We start from the raw sequence: 24,908 nt of genomic DNA, 5'->3' as shown, positions 1-24,908 counted from the left end.
GTGGAATCTCACTTGCGCGGCCCACATTGGGAGGACATTCTGCATCACCAACATCCTTATGGTAACTTTCAAATGAAGTGCCACAACGAGCATAATCTGATTTTAACCTTTGGCCTGAAGCCAGGTCTTATCTCTTCAACTTTCCCAAGAAACCCCCCACCAATGCTCTAAAACACTAACTAATTCTCATAGATGTCTAGTCTACACAGTTAAAAACCTCGGGCTGTGCGATCCACTATCATAAATAACCTATTACTGCTCTGAATTATTGACAAAAAAAGGCACCTCATACATCAAACTGCGGTGTTTCCACATATTTTTAAAGACAATTTGAACATTTTCACAACTTTTCTAGGGGCTGGTAATATAATTATCTTTTAAGAACATGGACAAAATGTTCTAATTATTGTATGAATGTTGAACCAGCTGTAATTGGGATGTTTATATAAAAGACTCATAACTGCAGTGTGTTTGTAAAGCAACAGTCTTGTGAATGGACTTCCCGATACAAAAATTAAGATCCACTGTGAATTCTGACAGAAATGAGAGACACGGCCTTCACCTGACAGCAGTGAGCAAACAGGGCAACGTGAAGCTACTTTCAAATACCCCGGATTCAACCTTTGTGTTCTGAAAAACCAGCAGAACATTTCAGGAGAAAAAAAATGATCCGAGAGTTTAAAGAAATGGATATTTATCAGCGATTTTTGTGAAATAGCCTTATCACGGAAAGATAAACTCTGTCTCAGTCATCCGGGTCATAATAATCTAAAGTGCTCCAACAGAAGGCACTAGACCAAGAAAAGAAGTCCTGATGCCTTCCATTTAAGGGCTTGGGACCACCACAGCTTTGTCTTGAATGGGAACCCCGAAAGTTACCAAATACATAGTCTAGGAACAGAGATTTTGGGGGAAAAAAACATGTTTGGGAATCATAATCAATCAATGCTTTCTATTTTAGTGTCACATTGCACAACAGATGGCTTTCCTACAGGGGGGGCAAACAGGATAAAGATGGCCTGTCATTGTAGAAGAAGCATAAAGCGCTATGTGATCTTGAAGCACCCTGAAGTGTCCTGCTACAGATAGTTCGTAATACTTCACTGTAAAGCAAGCGCTTGTCTATTGTCAGAAGTTAGTGATGTCACTGCAATCCGCTGTCTTTACCAAACTCTTACTAAACTTTGCAAGTATAATCAGTAATCCTGAGATCTTCAAACTGAAGACCACCTGAAGCTCGGTGAAGTTCTCAAACAGTACAGGTTTGAACTCTTAAAGCCTATCTGCATATAAGCGCCGTCAATCAAGCAGGTTGGTAATTTATCCGACACTGGAACTAAATTTGTGATTACTCAATTCTGGATATAAAAGCACAGAACAACGGCAGCTCATTCAGACATTTTGAGACACTGAATCTATAGTCTGACAAACCTTACATCTTTTGGCATCAATAAGTTGCCATTTAAGTGGGAGAAACTACTAATTTCACATATGAAGTTCTATTAGGAAGCATTTCTAATGTTTTTATCTTCACAGTCATCTCTGAATCAATGTTTCTCAGATTTAAAAATCTTTCTCTTCCAACTTAAAGGACAACTATTCAAGGAACGTGGGAGTTTTTATCTCCTCTTTAGAGATGCTTAAATGATGAAAGTTTAACTGCTAAAATGGAACATTTTGCCGCCGCCAAATGAACTCGAATGTTAGAACAAAAAAACAGACCATGAAATGACAACACCAAGAGCATAGTCATTTTTGTTTATTGCACAAATCGTACATATTTCCAACTGAACTGGTAGAACGCAATATTAGGTGAGGTGGGAAAAGAGTTGTTCATCAAAAGCCTTATTCATTTACTATACAATATGCCAAAAATAGCCAGTGGGAAAAATCTGGATAGAACTGTCTCAAATAATGGATTAAGATCTTCAAAGCAAGCTTTTTCTTTCACAATAAAAAGAATCAAAAGTTGAATGCTTGAAATAACAGCAGTTCTGTTTTTAATCACAGAGGGATGTCGAGAAAAGGAAAAAAAAATAAAAATAAATGGTCGTATCAACTTTTTCTTCTCTGGATTTTAAAAGTACGTCATCCTCATACAGTATAGAATATAAACCTCTGCATCAATACCAATTCATTGTTTTGACTTTGTTTTTCCTTTTTTTGTTTTTTTGAAGTGGAACAACAATTGCTAAAGTTTTTTTTTTTTTTTTTTTTACAGTTTTAATATATATTTATATATGTACATATAAATTCAACTAACTACAGTTCTCATAGAAAATGAGAAAAGCTGGACTTTATCGCTCTTACACATCAAATGACTGGCAAGCATATTGACCCCCCCCACCCTCCCCGGCTCCCTCCATCCTCATCTTTACGAAGCACCCGACCTGGCTGAAAAAAAATCATTTTAGATTTTGATGTCAAGAGCTATACGACTTTAGTATGAAGGTACCACCAGCAGGCCGTAAACTTAGTTTAACACCAGATCTGAAAGATGTGGGGCTTCGTCTGGATCTGTAGAAGGGACAAGTAAACATCCTGGAGTTTATGCTGGTGGCTGAAAAACTGTGTTTTCGTATGAATTACATCATACTGACAAATAGTGACCTCAAGAAGTGCTGGTAATTATTATTTTTTTTTTTCTGATTAAATCAGGTCAGGTATTCCTCCATCTTTCCAGACTCATGGCAAAAGATAACAGGTAAACATTGAATATCCGTTATTTTAAAAAGGAACCACATAAACAAGTACAACCCTAGATTACCCCAATCTCGTTTGGCTCGTAGGCAGTGTTTCAACTGATTGATCCAGGTCGGGTGTGGCTCTTAAAAGAAATCAATAGAGTTCCTCAACAGAGCTCGAAATCAGTCCTCTTTTTCCTGTACACATGCTGAACAGCATCGACCTCGCTGAGAGGTGAACTGAGGAGACTTCCTGTTGAAGATGAATTTCTGAATGGAGACGGTGGGACAGGAATAAAGGATGGTGGAAGCAAAGGAAACCACCTCTCCTCAGTTAAAAATGCTAGAGTGCAAAATGTCCTCTCACTCAAAAAAAAAAAAAAACCCACTGTCCACAACATCACGCACGGTGCACATTTTGTCTGTCTCACACCGAGTCATCCCTGATTCAAAGTGCACTCAGTTGTGACTGGAGAGGGTAATGCAAAGTGGAAGGGAGCAAATGGTGTAATGCAGCATTTCAAGATTTAGACGTTCTCTGGGATCAAATGTGAAAAATGCAACTAGTAGCTCAAAGAAAAAATGACAAAAAAATCTAAATGAGCTGGGGGCAAAGTAGTGAGGAGCACTGGGCTCTACCCAACACAGTTCAAATTTGAAAGGGAGTCACATTTAGGGGATGGTTCGAGGGTATGAGCCTCCGCCCTTCCTCCCTGCTGAACCCCTTTTCACCTGCACAGAAAGCTTGGGCAAGAGGTGTGGTACCAAGACAAAAGGGTGGCGCTGGTGAAGTAAAGCTCACTATAAGTTGTTTAAACTTGGAGGTACTTGTTGCCATACATGCACAGAACATCTTTGATATGCTCTGCACATCAACGATGCACAGACAAGCAGGGGCCTTCAAGTGGTTTTAGGGATGTGAGTGCTCACTAAACCTCTGTGCACCCGTCTCACGCTCATCGGGATATTGGAAGTGTTGCCATCTGCAGTCGCCATTTGCACACACGTAGCTGCTGGGAAACCAGGCTTTAAGCATCTGTCACTCTGCTTCAACAGTATGTTTATGTAAATGTTTGTTTTTCGGTGTTTTGTATGCGCGCGCTTGTGTGTATAAAAGAAAAAGAAAAAAAGAAAAGAAAGAAAGACATAATTGATGTCTGAAATCTGTAGGTCATCAGTGTTTGAGTGTGCCAGTGTGTCAATAGTGCTTGCCTATGTGCATCAATTCAAGGGCAATAAAGATTGTGTGTATGTGTGTGTTTGTCTTTATGTGCAAGTATGTAAGTGCGGCTCAAGATGACATGCACTGGACGTGGTCTGGACCTCCTTCCTCTTCGTCTGAGGAATCTGGAGAGCTCCAGGACTCATCCGTGTCTGCGTCTGCTCCCTCACGGCGAGCCTGTGTGACATGCACAGAGGCATTTTATCAGCATATGTGCACGTTCAATCTCATCTTCAACGTATAACACATTTGCTTTCCTATAAACTCATACAAATACTCTGAATGGATAAGAATTCATGCCGGACTCTCTTTGCTAGCACAAAAACACATTTTTCAACAGAGGCTCTCCTTAGTTTTCCAAACCTCCTTGTACTGAGCTCACCCTTGTGGGTCTTCTGTTCCTCATGTGTCTCATCAGGAACCACAGCAGCTGGGTGTCGTACTGGTCACCGTGGCGCACGCTGTCCTCGTCCCGCTCCCGCTTGTTTTTCTTCATCACCTTCATGAGCACAACAGAAGTAAATGCTGGCATCAAAAGCGTGCAGTTCCAGCACACGGGCCTGAGTCAAATAAATCATCCTCGACGTCAAATGAACATGATCCTTATCGGGGCTAGTTTGTGTTTTCATTTCCAACAATAGTGAAAACAAGAGACTTGAGATAAAAATGTTATTGTGCTGCAATGTTTTGTCTTTTGAAATAAATCCAGGGCAACCGCTTTCATTTTCAGTGCTTCGTCTTCTCCCTAAAATCTCCAAATCACTGCCTGTTCAGTTCAGCTTGATCCGAAATGACTGCAAGAGAGTCTGTTGTCAACAAGCTCCATCTAGAGGAAGTAAAGTTTAATGATCATTCCAAACCAGGGTTTGGAATGATCATTAAAGGCAGTGCTTTTCCCTATGTCTCTGGATTAATGTTGGTCTCTCTCCCTACGTCCTGGTCTTCCAGTGGCATGTTTTAAATGTGGTTACACCCAGTATTCTGTAATGCCGAATAGATTAGATAAACAGGTAGGTAGACTCATAACTACTCACACTGTAGATTTTATTCTTTCCAATTGAACCATATCTAAAGCTCAAGGAAAGTCACTGTTAAAAAGACAAGTCCTTGTTCAATAAATATAATTTCAACTCGTATAACACAATGATAATATCTATTAATAATACCGTACATGAATCATTACCTCTTTTAGACCTTTCAGTCCTGTGGGGCTTTCAGCTGTGGGAGCCCACAGTTTGATATCATGGTCCAACCCACTGGTGGCCATACCTGGCAGATTGGGATGAGGCTCCAGACAGTTCACCTATATTAAGCAACAGTAATGACAATACTTTACTTTCAGAAATCCTGCCTCTAAAACCAAGTAAAAACTCTTAATGTCATGTCTTTAAAAGATGCCATCTGATTCCAACTAAAATACACCTTAAATTCTCCCACACTGACTCACCACTCCCCCTCTGTCGCCCTCCATAAATTGGACGATGCGAGCCGAGTGTTTGTCCCACAGGTAGATGTGTCCACAGTCACTACCGCTGACCACAAACTCACTGGATGGGCCATAGAAGTTCACCCCCTTCACTGGGAGAAAAAGATGACACAACAGGACGAGTTAAAGAGAACCCTTGCCGGAGGCCAAAAATGCCAGCAAGAATGACTAGCTGTCAGTTGATTGTTTGTCCTGTTGGGGATGTTATATAAGCTGAAGTTGTTTTCAAAACTGCTGTGTCATTGCTAGAACTCGGGACTGAGTTAAATACCTGTGGCGTTATTGCGGTGTCCCTTATATCTCCTGCGATAGTCTGCCCCGTCACTGTGGTTGGAGTCAAACAGGTAGATGTCTTCATCATTGTAACTAGCCAGGAGTTCTGCTCATACAGAAAGGGTTGAACAGGTCTTAAAATGTCCTTGAAAGCCATAATGACAGAAACTGGTCTGGAATTTCGACTTCTAACAAAGAATTTAGACAACCTCCACCAAAAAAAACTGATAAATCTACACCGTTGGTGCCAATCTAACCATAATGATGCTTTGTAAAGAAAAGCATAATCAAAAGATTTTCTTCCACGATACAAGACTTACATCTATTTTAGTTTCACTGACACAAAAGACGATCAAGTAAGCATCAAGTACAGATCTCACCATTTACAATACATTTTTCTAAAAAATATGTCCATAATATTATTCAAGGAGGATCACAATGAATTAAAACGAGATCACAGACTAAAATGAAACCACTCTGAAAGTCTAAGATATCTTCAACATGGCCTTTATCGTGGGTTGTTTAAGCTGTGTCAGTGACTTTACCTGTGCCGTCATGACTGTACACAAGGCAGGTAATGTTGGTTTTAGACTCGCTGGACACCAGATGTGAGGGACAAAATTTTTTCAGCACACCGTTGTTGTCATTTTCATTTATCTTCCTCTGGTCATAGATCCTAAAGAAAATAACGGAACAAATACACAAATAAGAGGAACATCTAACCGACCAAATTATCAGTGAAATATACTGAAGTCAGGTTCATACCTCACATACTGATCTCTCCCACCAACAGCAAAGTGGTGCGTCTTTGCTGGATTGACAAAGATGGTATACAGCCCCACTTTTTTATCACCCTCCTTTACAACCACTAGTTTGCTGTCAAACAGACATAAGAAAATGAACAAAGAAAAAATATATATGATTAGCTACTGCAAGCGGTCTAAAAATGTCAATGAATTACAGTAAACACCCGGAAATTACAACGCCATAAAAGAAGGTACTTGGATATTTTCATAACAACACAACGCAGACATGACAGTTGGGATTATTAACACCACGAACATTATGAGCCATTTAACATACTTCGATGAAGTTTGTTCATTTCTTTTTTTTCTACAGGTGTTGCACTAGACATTCAGTTTAGAAATCCGAACAAAGTCTTATATTCACATTTACACTTAAAATGTTATACATGTAATCACTCACTTGGCAGGACGGTCTAGGCGCAGGTCAATACCAAACACCACTGCGTCCTCTCCAGCTGACAGAAAGGAACAAGGTGAATCTGGCTCCAGGGCCAGCTGATTAAAAGAAAGAAAAGAAAATGAATAAATCACTGATAAGAGACTATTTTAGCGTGTCAGTGTGTGGCAGAAAATACTTTCCCCTCACTCTCACCTTGTGTGCAGCTCCTTTATGCTGTGCTACCCGCTTTGTGTTCTTGCAGCGCTGCGTGGCAGAGAGCTCGGCGACTCTGATCTGACCATCACGAGCGCACATAGCCAAGGTGGAGTCTCCACTATGAGGCAGGAACTTTGCCTATATAAATCAAGAGAAGAACGAGAGGACTCGTCTCAAGTTTAAGACCACAGGTTACTTTGATCAGTCACCAAGTTTCTTTGGTCCGTTTCATTCTATTGCAAATTTTTAATTGTAGAACATATTGATAGGAAATACCGATCCATATCTTTGAGGGATAATTCAGTTTTCTTTGTTTATAGCCTATTTCATCTTTCCCCTCATCTATTCTACTCATCTGCCAATCCATTTCTTTTTTTAAATATAGTATAAACAAACCATAGATGGAAAAAACTTGAGATGTTAAATGCTTTTTTGCCTTTCAGTGCTAATAGGCTCAATCAATACTCAAGAGTCAACTATTACAAAAAAATTGTGCAAATTATTAATGAACAAAATGACAAGAAGAGTTCAGGGTATGAATCAATTGTGTGAACATTGGGAAAAGGGTTGAGGGGTTTACATGAAGAAAATTTTGCTTTTCTTCTTTCCGCTTCCTGTTGAAAGACTGTAAATTATATTGTTACGGTCTCTCTTTTCCTAACCAAAATTCAACAGAATTAAAAATAACTGAGAAAGTTACAAGTAACTAAATTAATCCGCGACTGCCGCCCTGAGCCCTCGTCGTCTTCGCTCACCTGAAACACATTACTTTTGTGGCCACTGTCAAACTCCAGCTCAGCACGACGGATGGCCCAGTCCCATATCACCACTCGCAGGTCATCGCTACCTGATGCCAGGCGAGTGCCAGAGGGGTTGAAGTGCAACGTGTTGACACAGCCTGTATGCCTCTCTAAACGACCCTGCAGTTCCAGCCGCTGAACCAGGCCACGAGCTCCACACACGTGCCTCACAAACTGATGCGAGTCCCTGCCGATCTCCCTGGAGCGCAGAGAGGTCACCGCCTGCCACACAGGGCCACGCATCTCACGGAGCTCTGCCCCCAGCCAGGCTTCCATAGCCTCGTCATCATCATCATCGTCGTCATCCTCCTCGTCCTTTTGTTCTTCCTCGTCATCATCGTCATCGTCATCATCTGAGCTGGAGGAATGGTTGTTACCGCCGCCAGGTCTGTTTCTCTTTCTAGCTGCCCTTTTCCCGCTATCCTTTTCCTTGGCCTTCTCTCGTCTCCCACCCTCACTCTCTCTTTCACCATCCTCAGTCAAGGAGTAGAGTCCGCTGCCATCCATGCTGTCTGTATCTTCGTCCTCCTCTCCCTCTTTGTTTGCCCCCGTCTCTCCTGCAACATCTGGCATAGGTTTGTCCCCAGATGCCTCTGCTGTCTCTTTGGGAGCTACAGAAATAGGGATGGCCAGGATGTTAAGGCAACACTGTCTCACTGGGAGATTCAAGAAAAGGTGCACCAATGATAAAGCGAACTATTAAAGGGATAGTTCGCCTCTTTTGACATGAAGCTGTATAACATCCCATATTAGCAATATCATTTATGAACATTGACTTACCCCCCTGCTGCGTCCTGTGAGCGGAGTTCCAGCTGAGTTTTGGAGTCCACGAAGCTAGTCCGGCTAGTTGGCTGGGGCTTGAAAAATAAAGCGTTTTGCTTCTCCAAAAAATATGCGTTCAAAAGAGTAATACATTTGCATCACAAAAATCGTTCTGATGAAAAAGTCAGACCTCACTTCGCTTGGCGCTATTTTTGCCTCCCTTGATATCAATGTGTCCAATGTAAAACTGTGCAGACCGAAGAACAGACCGAGCAGTCCCTAGCCACCTAGCGATAGCTGCACCTGTTACGGTGTTTGCTGCTCGGAAGCAGGGGACTGCTCGGTCTGCTCTTCGGTCTGTACAGTTTTACATTGGACGCATTGATATCAAGGGAGGCAAAAATAGCGCCAAGCGAAGTGAGGTCTGACTTTTTCATCAGAACGATTTTTGTGATGCAAATGTATTACTCTTTTGAACGCATATTTTTTTGAGAAGCAAAACGCTTTATTTTTCAAGCCCCAGCCAACTAGCCGGACTAGCTTCGTGGACTCCAAAACTCGGCTGGAACTCCGCTCACAGGACGTAGCGGGGGGTAAGTCAATGTTCATAAATGATATTGCTAATATGGGATGTCATACAGCTTCATGTCAAAAGAGGCGAACTATCCCTTTAAACACATCAGGAATATCCAAATACACCAGTGTTAAGTCATATTAGGTTTCAATAACTTAATTATGACTTACTCTAAAAAAAAAAAAGAAGAAACATTTGAACAGTTTTACACAATGCCGTCAACATAAACTTTTAGAAGTTAAAATTCAGGAGTAGGTTTACCATCTTGAGAGGAAGACTGTGTTTGTCCCTCTTTGCTTCCAGAGGCATCCTCCTCCTTGTGGTGATCTTCTCCGGGCTCCTTTTCCTCAGAGCCTGCATGTGAAGGCAGATATTTCCTCTGATAAATTTTCAGGCCGAAGAAGCATGACATCTTGCACCGTTATGGTTCAGCACTGATACTTTACCATTGAGCACAGTGGATTTTCCGTCAGCCTCAGCCATTCTGGGTCGTTAGTCCTGCGTCGTCCCGAAGTAGAACTTTTGAGTGTCACAAAAGAGAGCAGCAATAAGGTCACTTATTCGTCTACCACACAATTGCATAAAATGAGAAACTACATTCTGCCTGGGTGTCATACAAGAAGAGCTATGATAAACGACAGATTCTGCTACGAGTGGCGTAGGGGGCAAGTTGTTACCTGTTAGCACCGTAGCTTTAAAACTAACTGAGAGGTTATTGGTGGCCACTTATGCCACTGTTCCTAATGTCATAAATAAATTAACTCGCCTGCTAGCCGAGGCCCAACTAATGCCCCATTTGCTTTCTGGTGTACATTAGTGCACTGTCCTCTGCAAAACAGCGACTACGTGACACTGTTATTAGCGAAGGCTAAAGCTACCTAGCATGTATGAAGCTAACGAATATCGAAACTATTCACGCAAGTCGTCACTTTTAGAGAACAAAATGGTAGGAAAAATGCGAACAAGCGAGTAGTAGTGTTTTCATTCGCTAACTAGCATTGCTAGCGTTACCTCTCCTCGAAGGCCCGACGAGGCGTACTTCTTAGTTTAGTCCTAATCTTTATTGCAGATTTGTTTTCTCCACCCCACTACTTAGCAAATAAGCTAAGTGCCTCGACTAAAAAATATCTGATGATAAACACACGACATTAGGAGTGCGTGCGTAAAGCTCTGAGTGAAAAACAGAGTATAATGCAAGCTAGCACCGTTCAGGCAAGGTTGTCTTCTGTGTTTATGTTTTGACGGTTCAGCTTCTTTTTTTTGTGAGTGTATGGATCCATTTCCGGTGTCGTACTCGCTTGTTTTATTTTTCACCGGAAGTTCGCAACAAATAAACGCCTAAATATGTAGATTAATAAGCACTCAAACAAAGAGGTACATCATAATCAATAATGGTAATGATTTTAAAGAAATAAAATTATATGGACCAGTTGGATTAATTTAGCTTTATATTTGCCGTTTAGAATATAGGCATTGTAGGCCATCCATTTCCTGCACTTTTTTTTTTTTTTTTGACTGTAGATAGGCCAGTGGTGACAGTCCTGTGTTTATTTTCATGGAAATTATTTGACACCTGAGACAGCGTCAAATGGGAGCTCCCATTTGAATTGATAAGATTCTCTTTTCCTTTCTTTAAAAAAAATGAAAAGTGTTAACTTATTGCACTGAGGTAATCAAGTAAACAGGCTTCCCTGCTTAGCTGACTACTTACAATAAAAATACATGTTGAGGCTCATGAATCTCATCGCTGTGTACAAAAAAAAACCCCATCTGGCTTCCTCACTAAGGATGAAGCACGGTGGGATCGTGTGGCTTCCTTCCTGTGTTTATGTCACAGACTTCATGCCAGCTGACCTAGTGTAATTACCATTTCAGTTCGACGTCTTCTGTTAGGCTACATCCCGCGATCCTTCTCCGTTTACTTATAACTATACTAAAACATAAAGATCACAGCCTCCCAAAATACAGACCATAAAAATGAGTTAACTTGTTAATATCCGTATAGAACTTTAGCTGTAGGTGATAGACTGGGAAGAAAAGAATAATTAAAGCGCATAACACTTTTCATATAATTGACAGGGTTTTTTTTGTTCTGCTAACCCCATTAAACATATATGTTGCCTTAAATTATGTAAAATTTTACCAGCCATTACCTTCACTAATATGTAAGACTAAAATGTTTGGTTAGGATTAATTAAGATGATGTATAAAAAAAAAAAAAATGCATCAGTCCGTTTAAATATGTGTCATGTAAAGACTAACTGGCATGTGGTGGACCTGAGAAACTGTCATAGCCTACACTGATTTAACACTTTTCTAATATGCAAAGAAAAACACAAAACAACAACAACAAAAAACTCGCAAATACATGATATTGTAATGCTTTTTTGTCTGTACTTTACTCATGTCAGAAGCTATAGGGGATGTTCTAGAAAAAAATTAAAAAACGTTTTTTTTTTTTAATAGGTTTAATGTTAAAAACGACCTCCGTGGAAACATCACAGAGGGAGGAAGGGGAAGTTGAGTTTGAGGGGGTTTCACACCAGCCTTCCCCATGTGTGCATGCTGCTCTCATGCAGCGGCTCAGTCGCCCTCCAGAGGCGATGCTGGATGGAGTTCGGGTACACGCGCGGGCAGCTCAGAGAGCAGCTTCTGTCATGCCGTGAACAGACTTAAAACACAGCAAAAGTTTCGAAATTCGCTCTTGACCTGCTGTTTGCACCTCTCTCCGCCAACATGGAGTACTGGAGGCAATGTGCGATGTGGCTGATCAGCTGCAAAGTGCTGCCTGTGAACCACCGGGTCACCGCGGATACGGCGCAGGTGTCAGACCTGGCGCAGACGCTGCGCGACGGGGTGCTGCTGTGCCAGCTGCTCAACAACCTGAGACCTCACACCATCAACCTGAAGAGGATCAATCTCAGGCCACAAATGTCACAGGTACGCAAACTGCATCTGTGCTCCCGTCAGAACAACAGGTTGTAACAACCTGCAGGAGAACCGCAAAATAACGCAAATTTAAAATTGCTTTAGTTTAATGCAAATGTGCAATGTTAGATGTCATCGATCAGATTAATTAATCTGGGTTAATACTCTCAAAACAATCGCTCCAGAGTTACCTAATCGAGAATGCACGAAGGCGTGCGCTTGATATTTTAGCAGTTTGAAAAATTTCCCACCACACAACAGACGCAGAAGAAGTGTGTGCACATTTAAAAAAAGTAATTGTACAGAAGCCTGGTTCCACTCCTGGAAACTTTTCATTTAGAAGTACGTGAGAGTCTTTCTCGCTTTTAAATTTGATTGCTGAGTAGACTGGCACAATTGTAAGGATTTGCAGCTTAAGCCAGTCTTTTGATCGTTTTCCACCAGTCCCAGAATTTGATATATTTGAGTCCAGAAATTAAACTCAGCCACCCTGGCTCTGTTGGTGCCATGCCAAAGGCAAAACTATAGAGTGATTTCTAACAAATGGTGCGCCAGTCTACTGTACATGACATCAATCTAAATTTTGGATTGTATATCCTATTTTATCTTTATCCATTATTTTCTCCACATCCATAGTTGGGAATCTTGCATTAGTGAGACAATGTTAAATGTCCCTTAGCCTATGAACGTTACTCTACTCACTGTCACTGGAGAGGTCTGATAAAATCCTGTCTTTGATCCACCCCGTCCAATTTGTGCTACAGTATAGCTTGTTCTTTGCTTGTGACTCAGCTTGGAGACATGTTACATGTATAGTTAGTCATTGGGTGACTTTGCATTCCCGAGCAACACTAAAACAATATATTTCATTTCAAGAAATGGATCACCTATTACAGCTCAAGTCATGATTTGCCAAGATGCTCTTGATGTAGAGAAACAAAATATATTTCAATATCAGCGCTTACTTACATCCATCCATCCAGGGGCGGGCCGACCGGGCAGGCGCCCGGGGCGGCATCGCGGGGGGGGGGCGGCATCGCGGGAGGGTGAAAAAAAACAAAAAAAAACGCCCGGGGCGTAAATCAGTGTCGGACCGCCACTGCATCCATCCATTTTCTACACCGCTGAATCCGTCGGTCGGGTCGCGGGGGGGCTGGAGCCTATCCCAGCAGTCAATGGGCGAGAGGCGGGGTACACCCTGGACAGGCCGCGCTTACTTACAGATTAGACAAAATACAGCAAATTTGTATAACTTAACAGTGATATAACTAAGCCAGATGTGTGGCAGGATAAGATGTTGTGGTTTCCAAAATACTCTCTGATAATTTTATACGCCACTGTCAGAGCAAGACTTCTTGTACACCAGCGCACCAATCACAAGTGATCGGATCTTCTTGTGCGGTATTAAAGTAGTAGTGTGGTCAGTTAGTAAGTCTGTCTGATAAGTTATTATTTAAAGTGGACTACGGACGGCTAGTTTCTGATAGCATTTAAAAAGGTTTTAGATTGATCCATCATCAAAGATTCCTTTAGAAATTAATCAATGAAAAATGCAACAAACTACCCATTTTAAAGAAGCCTAAATTTGCCATAATTTTTTAAAACTGGTAAATAATAACCAGTTCTACAGCATTCTATAGTCTTATATGATCGGATTGCCTTATGTCTGTTTATATTCTGTCAGTGCGGATCCACTGTGTCTTTTATCTTCTTGACAGACAGTGAAAGCACACCCAGAGTATAACGGGCCAAACAATGGAGTCTAATGGCCCGCAGCTGTAGGCCATATGACTGTGGTCGAGAAAGGCATGTGTGTCAGTGGGCTCTGGATCTGGAAATGGGATTTTCATTGTGCACAGCAAACGTATGACCTTAGTAATGGAAACAAAGGCTTGAGTGGAATGGACTGCAGGACAAGACAGCAGTGTACCGTGATGAAAATGCACCATGTTGAGCCAGACATGTTGGGCCTTGGTTAAGATTCAAATTGGTGTTGTTGATACTAAACTATGTGGATCGTTACTATTAATATCGTATGCTTGTATATGAATCGTTAACATTAATATAATATGCTTGTATGTTTTTAACATGATTAAACAGAAAAACATTCTAGAGAACAAAGATAAGTAGGCCTACTAATAAAGATATATTTGACATAAGAGATACAGAGTATAGATGAGATGATACATCAAGTCAAATGTTATGCACAAGTAAAGCTTATGAATGCACTCAATTATCAAACTACCAGGAGAATAGAATCTGGTTTAGCAAAACAGGCCTAACAGGTTTCTAATAATCTGTAATCCCTCAATTCCAATGATAAAATCCCATTTTTCAAGAAGCCAGTCAGTACTGACCTCAGAGATTTTATGTTTTGAGAATGGAAAAGATCATTTGCACAAGAGTGGTCACTGCATTCAGGAGTAGGAAGCTGCTGGTGGCGCAAAGCCATCATGTTCACACACTTCCTGTGCAGACGTACAGGGCCCTGTGGGGCGGTTGAGTGATTACAGGCGTCTCAACGATGAGTTTGTGCGATAAAATGGGTCTATCTGTCCTCAGCGATCTTCTTAGCTCTGTTTTTACTGCAAATTGTCACATAGTCATTAGTCATTTCTTTATATGTGCTCCAAAGAGCAAATTAGATTGGTTTGTTTACCTTTTGAATACTTTCGTGGGTGTACTTAATACAGTGCGAAATAAGTAAACTCAGACTCAACTCAGAGCTCTTCCTTGAATCCTATACCACAATTGTAAGGGCACCATCTTTATAAGAGCTGTGTGAACGCCGTCTTCCCTCTGAGACATAGATCATAGATCCTAAAAGGAAGTGACACCAACAGAGAACTTAGTTGGTGGTTTCATTTCACACAGCTGAACTTCCAGTTTTCACTTTCAATTTGCAGGGCTTGTGGTTCACCTTCACTTTTCAAAAGTCACATCACTGTGCTTTCATTACATTATTAATGCAATCTTATACTGTCTAAAGTAGAATAGATGGGCTTGTTTTTTTTTCTAAATAACAAAAGACACTTGAAGAAATGCCTAAATTTGTTCAGTTTTTAGATTTCTGTCAGCTGCTACCATAGAGTCACATGAACTGGAATTAATCTGTGCCACTCATTTTAGTGATCTGGTGAACACAAGAAACCTGCTAATTCACGAATTCAATGATTGTGTTTGCATGCAAAGCGGTCTGAGTAGAGCAGACAGAAATATGCACCTTGAGTTTGTCACTTTACAGTAAAAGTGCTATCAACCCCTCAGCCAAACACATATGGTTAAAACAGTCACCAAGTAAATCAAATTTGATCTCAAAATCAAAAGGAAATTAGCAGCGCTCTGCTTTAAGACGCTGGGGTTGTTTCCTCTGAAGACAGATCTCAGATCAGCCCAAAGGAACCCCACTAACAGCCACGACTTGTTTGAAACCTAAGCAATCTACTAAGATGTGAAATTATAAACATACACTGCAGCCATGAAATATTTTGAGCACTTTGTTAGATTGTGCAACTTTTTGATGGGTTGGTCCTCATCTCATATACACAATCTCAAAGTGTCACATATTTGTAGTTTTAGACCTGTCCTGAAAATCCTGAGCAGAAAGTCAACGAAAAACTGCTTTCACAGTCCAACAGTTCTTGACTTTTTAACATGTTTCAAGCATCTGAATTTGCATTACTCTGATATGAAGGTATCCTGCTTACGTCTCACATATGTAAACATTTCATTCTGTTTTCAGAAACCTGGATTGGGTCTTATCGTGGGTCTTATCGGGGTTTTAAGAAGCTTTAATATTTTATGTGCATGGTACGGATAAACACTAAGATACTGTAGCAGGAAATGGTTAAAAAATTGAAAAAAGAAGTGAATGAGATTGAAAACAAATTAAATCAGAATAACATGTTACTTCAATTATCATACGAATGATAAGGTGTTCTATGTTTTTCTTTGTGAATTTTGTGTCTGGAATAGAATCTCAATCTATGAGACTCATAACCAAGATGCTGATGTCATGGGAGACACACTAACAGAGACTATTCTTTTGTCTAAAAATAAAGTGAGAACAGTTAAAAGAAAAAAGAGCTTGATATATATACACACAGTATTATACAGAGCATAGTTGGTTCATTGGTGCGGTCATGGCTCAGCCAGAAGAGAGGTCACCCTCAAACCCAGAGGTTGGCAGTTTGTTCCCCAGTGTGTCGAGGTGTCCTTAAGCAAAACACTGAACCCTACATTGCCCCTGACATGATCAGAAAAATACTGCTTACTTTATATAGAGGGCATATGTATGACAAAAAGCACTGCCTATGTGAATGGGTGGGTGAGACATGCACGTCAACAGCTTTGTAAAAACACAGAAAGGGTTGAAAAGGTGTCATATAAGTGAGGACCATTTATCATTAATCAATAACTTAACTTGTAATGTCATTAGTAACTGTAGCTTTCAATATGTAGGAAAGTTCTTTAAAATACTGTTTTTCTATTTTTTTTATTAATTATTGTAGAGAATGAGTAGTACAAGTACAAGAACTTAAAATAAAATGTATAGGACTATGTGTGAATGTAATTTGTTGCTTTCCATCACTGTTTTTCTTTCCAGAATTAGATTCAGTTTTCAATTTCTACATCATAAGGTTATAGATAAAAGTAGATGGATGACTGTGATTGCTGCTACATTGAGTCAGTGGATACTGAATTGACACTTGTCACATTCCCCCCCATCTGCAGTTCTTGTGCTTGAAGAACATTCGGACATTCTTGGCTTCCTGCTACGATGTGTTTGGGATCAAGAAAAGCGATTTGTTCGAGGCCTTTGATCTCTTTGATGTCCGAGACTTTGGAAAGGTAATTCACATTTATCTCTCTGTTCAGTCTGCCAATTTCACATGGTTTTTTTTGTTCACTTAGCTGCTTCTTTAGACTGAATGATTTGTAAAAGAGTGCCGATCCTGTTAGTGGTTGCACGTTTACAAGCTGTTTTACAGAGAAATCAATCTGATAGAGCACAAAACATGCTATCAGCTGTTACAACTGAGTGAGTCAGTTAACTGCAGTTAAACTGGTTTTCTTTACAATGGATTCTGCAGCTTTTTGCCATCATTTTAGAAATTTCTGTGGGCCACTGTTGTGTTGGCTTGATTTCTTTGTGCCTTTGTGATTGGCTTTTCCACCTTCATTAGTTTCACCTGTGTCTTGTTCCTTATGTATATTACGCCCTCCTCTCAACGTTGTTTGTACATTCCTGACTCCTTTCCTGACTTCCTCTCCTTGCATTTTAGTCCCTACCACATGAAATGTGGGCAGAGTACATAAATAAAATGCAAAGAGAGATGATTCAAGAACAAAATTAGTCCTATTAGCATTTGTGCTGCAAGTGGAACATTTGCATAATGTGCCTTCAGTTTTTGTTTTACCGCTGTGCTTAATGAGATCTGTCATCATAACATGGTTCATGAGAACTAAACAAGTTACTTTTAAACATCTTACTTAGTACAGATTGATACAGTTGACATACTGTATATTTTATCAGTACTAAATAGAATGTGGATCCTCACTCTTATGTCCTCCATTAGGCTTCCTCTCTTCTTGAGATGTATTTTAGGACTTGAGAAATTTGTTGAGATGTTGCACTGATATCAGTATGAGGGACACAGACACAGAGGAGAGGGGAGACGAGATGATGCAAAACAGAGAAATGAGAAGAGCCCTTAGTCCAGTGTCTTCCTCTGTCAGTTGACATTTTGTGTAGCCTATCATGCCAGTATGCTCCCTTTTCGTTCCTTCTGCCGTGCCTTTCAGTATCCCTGTTTTTGTTTTTGCTATTTTGCATCTTCAGTGTCATTGCATTAAATCTTATTAACGCAAGTCAAGCTTTTTTTTTCGTATTACAACGCCGCCTCGGGTGTCCTGTGCTTTGGTCGTCTTCCTGAAACATTACATATTCTTCATATTTCAGATGTTATATATTGAAAAACACAAACAAACAGATAATGATGCAAACCGATCTTCTATATGTTGTCCAAACTCCTACATCCAACATCAAGTAAAATGTAAACCATATAAATGATGATATATTCTTAATTAAACTCATTGAAATTCTATATTTCATCAATGCTCACTGATAGTCTAGACCAAGAATTAATCTCCTTTAAGATTAAGACTTTCTTAAAACCTTCTCTTAAATATGTAAGGTTTTCTTCTCATACTAGTTTGATACATAAAAAATTGTTGCAAAAGCCTTATTGTATAAAATAGATTTTAGATATCTATTGCTGGCCAAGTAAAATCCTTAAATGAATTTTCCTCTTATTTTCTTAGTTTCAGCGTGAGACTTATTTCAATGTCTTTTCCTTTGCCATTTTATTAACTATTTATAGCCCCGGCAGATATGTCGATAACAACCAAAAGGTCTCCATTGAAACTGTTGAACTGTACTCTTGTAAAATCTATTTCAGTGCAGTAAATACCAGTAAATACTATAATGGTATCCCTTATCGTCTAGAATATTTCTTAAAGGATTATATGCAACACCCTTATGTAAGTTGCTCAGCTATGGAGAAATTAAACCTTAATCCATAAGTGTCACACTTAAAGGGGAAGTTCGTTTTTTTTAACCCATTGAGGCCGGGAAAGCATTGCCGCACTTCTACCTTTAAGGCCGGGAAAGCGTACACGTTTTTTTTCATGTATAAGGTTATTTTGCACCAATTATTGACCTCTGCGCCAATTAAATGCATTATAATAGACAGATGAGAGTGTCGTCATGTTCCTCGTGTCATTGTTTTGAAGTTAAGTTATATCGAACAAGCATGGAGGACTTTCAGTGGGAAGACATTTCAGACGGTAGCGATTGTGAGGAGTTTCTTGGCTTTGATGATGCTGATGAACGTGCTGACCCAATTGATCGAGATTTATGGCTAGCACATATGTTTGAAGATGACGATAACGGCGAGGATGATTTTGAAGGGTTTGAATGTGAGTGGAAGACTGACAATTACCACCGTAATCGACGGAGAGATTTCAACCGCACACCAGGGGTGAATGTCGATTTACCTGCAGATGCCACACCGTTGCAGGCATTTAATCATATTTTTACTGAGGAGCTTTGGGCGCATCTCGTTTCCGAGACGAATAGATACAGTGACCAGGTACTTCAGACTCCAGCTCGAGCAAAGATGGCAAGGTGTTCACACGTAACTGTGCCGGAGATGAAAACGTTTATTGGAATGTGTATGGACATGGGACTCCAGTGCTGCCAGTACGAAGAGATTACTGGCGATAAAATAAATAGATAAATAAATAATTTAAATATAAAATTTTATTTTATTTTATTACTGTTTTCTAATTTAAAATAGCGCTGTTCCTGCACTTTACTTTTTATTTTATTTTATTACTGTTTTTTTATATAAAATAGTGCTGTTCCTGCACTTTACTTTCTACATTTTCTATTTTCGTGAAGGTGTATGTAAATAAACTCAATTTCCAAAGAAAGCCACAGGTGTAAGCTCTCAAATACTTTTTGAATTTTGTTTCTATCTGCTACAGAGGCTGAGAAATCAATCATTTAGTAGGCGTTGACACAATTGCTGAATTTCCAGAAAAACTTCAGGTTTTAGGGGGTCTTTCTGAAATCGCCCATAGGTTTTACAGGCATTCTTTTCCAGGCGTTTTAGGCCTAAATGGGTTAAACCTGGACCTTATTTCTGGCATAAAATCCGTTCATCTACTCACCGATAACAGTTTGGTGAAACTCGGCGTCCTTGGGAAGATATTTAGATCTCTCGAGATCCACGTATATCCATATAACGGGAGAGAACAGGGCATAGACGATACAGCCTCTAAATAAGGCATTATCTGTCTTTATTTCACCAATACTTTAAGGCAAATGAATGAATGAACGCGCACTATTGCACATAGCTGCCGTGTTGTTGTTATCCGGAGCTATCGGGGGGCTTATGGGAGCTTTTTACACACGCGCGTAGTGGGATGACTTCATAGATGCGAGCCACTGCAGCACAGCAAATAATGCTGCATTGATATGCCTCTGCATCAGTGGTACCTTCACACATATGTAAGCAACCCATGATATGGACACTATCCCCCAGATTGTCATACATAATGGTATTTCTCATCTTTGGAACGTTGAACCAAGCGTCTGTTTTTCCAATAGCAGCTGAAACACGGACTCATCTGACCACAGGACACACTTCTACCGTCTTTTTGTCCATTTCAGATAAGCTTGTGCCCAGAAAACAGAACATATTTTTATGGCTTCCTTCTTGTGTAAAACAAAACCTTGCTAATGCCTTTCAAGGTGTCATGTGTGAAAGTACAGAAACATCCTTGGGAGATGAGGTTGGTCCACTGCCATGAGCCTTGGAGCTGGATAAGGAGGTAGTCACAGAGCTTTGCTTGTAGGCGTAAGCAGACATTACAGAACCAGGAAAGCTGTTTTCACTCAGCTGATTCGGAGACACCAGCTTAATAACACGTGTAAGCACACTCTGATCAGCGACTGAGGAAATTACCAAAAAGGAATGGCGACAGGTTAACCAGGATGTCCTTTTTGCACTGATAGGACGTACTAGATTTGTGAAATCTACAGTTTTCTACAGAAAAATGGCTACAGTTTCAAGTTACATATTCAGAGGCAGTGTATGACTGTATTGAGTGACAGTGGTTTCCAACATTTTCACAAGCCCATATGGTTATATTGATCATGACAGTTGACACGAGAGTTTTGCCTGGGGGCTTGAAGTCACACACATGTAACAGTAGAGTCTGTCATTAGCCTTTTTTACACTGAGATATTTCCAGACTGCTTGAATCTTTTCACTGTGTTACACACTGCAAATGTTGAAAGACCTAAGTTCTTTGAAATGTTGTATTGAGAAATATTTTCTTCTAAATGATCAATAATTCTCTGATGGAGATCTACACACTAACAGATGTATACCCCTTTTATACCCAATCCCAACACACTCAACTGTCACCAACGAATCTGCTGATTGCAGAATCTTCCAGAACTTACTCGTGCAGTCTATAAACTTTTCCCTCTGTCTTTGCCTCTTTAAGTGTGTTGCTGGTATTAAATTATAGATGTATTTAAATTGTTATTTAGTCAATAAAGATAATTCAAATCATTCCCTTTGCACCTATGATTATCAAATAAAAATGCAAGCAAATTAACAGACTTTAGATTTAAGTTTTTCTTGTATTGAAAAAAAAAAGATCAATAAAACTGGGAACTCTTCTGGAAATTAGCTTTATAGAAAGCGGGTTATGGTCGCTGCAGCAGTAAATTTGCAATTGCAAATGTAATGATCCAGTCACTTCCTCAAATTTCTAACATAAAGACCTTTCTGAAGCTAACCAGACATAGAATTGACTTTGTCCCAATTGCACTCAACATCATTGAGTACCCTTCCATCATTTGTCTGGTCTAATATTTTTGGTAAACTTCTGAAGAGATTGGTTGACAAATGTTTATTGCTGGATTATTGTTGGAGCTGGTTTCAGTGTGTGCACATGCACAGCGTTATTAGGTCAGTGGGTTTGTAATACACTCTGCCTTGCCACTCCAGTGCTGCATGTGGAGTCTGATTTAACCCTGCTGAAGAAAGCACAGTCACTCAGAACAGCCTTGTTCGCACTTTTCTTTAGTTCAGTGCATCTGGTGTGTACTTTACCTCTGAGCATCATGACTTGATTGAACATTTAGAGGCAGTCCACAGGGAAATACAACATTATTTGTTTATGAAGCATTTGATTACTGGCTTTTATGTTCTGAATCTAATCATTTCATAATCCATTGCTTCAATGATTTAGCCAGAGCTTTAATTACGTTAATTTGAGTCATGCTTTTTCATTGAATTATTTTGTCATTCTATTGATTGCACCTGCCAAAAGTAATTGATTAAGTGTCTCATTGGTTTAGAAAATGTTTGCAGTGATGAGAGGTCTTTAATTTAGGCATGTTATACGTGATTACAATATTGAATTAACTGCCCTTAAGAAAAAAGACAGGAGTCACAAGGGTAGGAGAACTACTAGTGAGTGCATGCAGAACTGTGCATGCATTTCTCGTACAGACTCACTTTTCTTTCAGTTCAGTGTGTTGTGCTCTAAAGAAGCCTCTAGTTAATCTGGCTGCTGATAATCCCAGTGGGGAGGTGCTGCCTGCAAATATGTACAGTACATTCAAGCTGGGCTGCATAATCTCGGTCATGTTCAAGGGTTGTCCATCAAACCGACAAGCTTCTGGAGGAGGGAAAGATTGCACTGCATCACTCCTCTTTTTAAAACCTTAGTTAAGGTAGCAATATGGGTGTCTGCACATTCAGGGATTGGATTGGATTGGCCCCAAGGAGGGCTGTACAGCTGAACCAGAAAAACTCAATCTCTACCTTTTTTTACACAAACATCCACAAGAGAACATCTCAAGTCTTAGCCAGTCTAATCCACTTGGGGTTTAGTTTGTGCCAACTCTGCCCATAGACTGAGCATTAGTCTACTGAATATCAAATGAGACCTCCGTAACCTACATTCCTCTGCTGAGTTATTACAGGCTTCACCGTAGGCATGCAGCAGCCTGCGGGCCATATAGGTGAAAGGAGGAGGCAAGAAATGAGCACGAATCAAATATTTTTTATGCTTTTCGAAAAACAAAACATTTACTGTTTCTGTTTTTTAAGGAACTATTTTTTTTGTTTGTTTTGGATAGACATTTTGAATAAATCACATTACTCCAGTGTCTTACAGTAAAAATGAGGGTAACATAAACAGTTTGCTTAGCCTAACATTCAGAACAGAATGGGGATTAGCTATACTAAGGCTACGGCTACACGAAAACGAAACAAGGTTTTTTTTTAAAACGGGTACGAAAATTCTTGCGACCACACGGCAACGCTGCTGTAAAGACTCAGGTCCAGACGAAAACGGATGAAAACGATGAAACGATGCAGTACACACGCCACTGTGTCACGCCACGCTGTGAGACAATAGAGAAGTCTCACAGCGTCAACGTTTGACTGATGCAAAAACGTTTTCGCTGCAACAATGGAAACGAAACGACCTCGTTTTCAAATCTTCCCACTCTGGAACCCGTTCTCAAAAACTATCGTTTTGGGGTAGTGGGAACGCCAGCTCCGTGTGGCCGCGACAGCGAAACGATAAGAAAAAGTATCGTTTACAGTGAAAAACGTTTTCGTGTAGCCGCAGCCTAAGACTGAACTGACACAATTTGCCTGAAGTACCTTTTGAACTCACAACAACTTGCTTTTTTATATTCTCGGTGTACCTAGTTTTTAAAACCACAGTCTTTACATTTTGGCTTAGATATATAAGCTAACATGTTGATTGATGATTGAAATTTAGAGCTGCTGGTGTTTATAGTATACAATTAGGCCAACCTTGTCCCTTTTTGCAGTTCTGTGCTAAGCTAAGCTAACTTACACTAAGCTAAGCTAATTGGTACGTCTTAGGCTAATGGACTTGAAAAGTGCACCACTTCAATTCAGGAAGATTTGTGAAACATGTATTTTTTTTTAAAACAACAAAACAGACAATGTTTGTATTAATTGAATATTATGTTGCTTAAAGACAACTATTGTAGGAAATCGTTTACACTGTTTATCACTGTTCTTTTGCAGTATGGTCAGGTCACGTTCTTTTACCATAAGAAATGGAAGTAACTAATTACAGTTTTCTCTCATTGCTGTAACAAAGTAGATATTTATTCAACTACTTTTTAGATTGTTTAGTTTTACTTTCTTGAGGTATTTGACATCATTACAGTTTAAAACTCTTTCTACTACCAAGTAATCATTTTTAGGAACACATGGCTTGCCAGGAAATTGGGCAATGCCCTAAGTATGTCCTAAGTAAAAAAAAAAAAGCAAGTCAGTCGCTCATTCAAATTCCAACCCCAGTAGCACCCCACCAGAGAATAAAGGACACATAGTATCACCAACAATTCTCACCGGAAATTGTTTAATAAGTAAGTTTGTCTACTTGTCTAAAGCGTTGTAGTGTCACGTCCCATGTTTTTGCATTATTGTCTCACAGCAAGAAGGTTCCTGGTTTGAATCCCAGCTGGAGCTTTTCTGTGTGGAGTTTCCATGTTCTCCTTGTGCATGGATGAATTTTCTCCAGGTACTCTGGCTTCCTCCCACCGTCCGGAAATATGCACATTAGGTTACGTGGTAATGCTAAATTGTCTCTAGCTGTGAGTGTGAGTATACAAGATTGTTTGTCTCATTTGTTACTGTGTGTCTGTGAAGGTCCAGGGTGTGTCAATTCTCGCCAAGTGGCAGCTCGGATAATCTATAGTACCTCTGCAACCCTGAATTGGATAAAGCGAAAATAGAAAATGGATGGAAGAAGTATTGCTACCCTGTTGTTTTCTGTTGGCCAGAATTCATGTGACATGGCTGGAATTGCTATCCTTAAAAATGTGTAAGCCATAAAAAATTGATTTTTGTAACTGTCTAACCATGTACCTGAACATGTATTAATTATAACTAAGAGTGCACCAGAAAAGTAATCATGAATGGTAGGGAAGTAAACATGTAAAGGGACTGTGCAAGATGTATGTGGGAAAAGTCTGTGAGCGGTGATGTCTTTCTTGAGGGCCCGTAGATTAGTGAATTCCTCTTGTAAGCGTTTTTTTATCCACGTCAACACTCATCATCGAAAGTGAATGTCATCACATCGACTTGCCGACAAATCAAAACTTAAACTGCATCTATGTAGGGACGAAAGTCTGGAAAAA

General features: G+C 40.0%; 2 protein-coding genes across 4 annotated transcripts in view; one reads left to right on the top strand and one right to left on the bottom strand.

Annotated features, from left to right (window-relative positions):
* Positions 1–1,744: 1,744 nt before the first annotated feature.
* On the bottom strand, positions 1,745–10,487 carry dcaf8 (DDB1 and CUL4 associated factor 8). 2 transcript variants are annotated; one of them, XM_075482965.1, is made up of 13 exons: positions 10,408–10,487; positions 9,649–9,721; positions 9,464–9,556; positions 7,822–8,477; positions 7,064–7,204; positions 6,872–6,966; positions 6,431–6,541; positions 6,211–6,341; positions 5,664–5,771; positions 5,354–5,484; positions 5,090–5,209; positions 4,289–4,405; positions 1,745–4,083 (listed from the first exon to the last, which is right to left on the bottom strand). In XM_075482965.1, exons 2-13 carry the CDS (start codon positions 9,683–9,685, stop codon positions 3,976–3,978), a joined length of 1,848 nt encoding a protein of 615 aa, XP_075339080.1. In that variant the 5' UTR covers positions 9,686–9,721; positions 10,408–10,487; the 3' UTR covers positions 1,745–3,975. The 2 variants fall into 2 exon arrangements, with proteins under 2 accessions (XP_075339080.1, XP_075339079.1); XM_075482964.1 differs by having other exon boundaries at positions 10,214–10,482.
* A 1,321-nt stretch (positions 10,488–11,808) lies between these two features.
* The window catches only part of LOC142398787 (guanine nucleotide exchange factor VAV3-like), a 58,902-nt gene continuing 45,802 nt past the window's right edge, over positions 11,809–24,908 (top strand). For both annotated transcript variants that reach the window (XM_075482961.1, XM_075482962.1), the window contains exons 1-2: positions 11,809–12,142; positions 16,865–16,981. In XM_075482961.1, coding sequence (XP_075339076.1) covers positions 11,939–12,142; positions 16,865–16,981 — 321 coding nt within the window. In that variant the 5' untranslated portion in view covers positions 11,809–11,938. The remainder of the gene's footprint in view (positions 12,143–16,864; positions 16,982–24,908) is intronic.

The sequence above is a fragment of the Odontesthes bonariensis genome, chromosome 14 (genome assembly GCF_027942865.1).
Source record: "Odontesthes bonariensis isolate fOdoBon6 chromosome 14, fOdoBon6.hap1, whole genome shotgun sequence".
In the NCBI taxonomy this organism is placed as follows: Eukaryota; Metazoa; Chordata; class Actinopteri; order Atheriniformes; family Atherinopsidae; genus Odontesthes; species Odontesthes bonariensis.
Note: the sequence above shows the minus strand (reverse complement) of the source record. Positions and strands in the feature narration are given on the sequence as shown.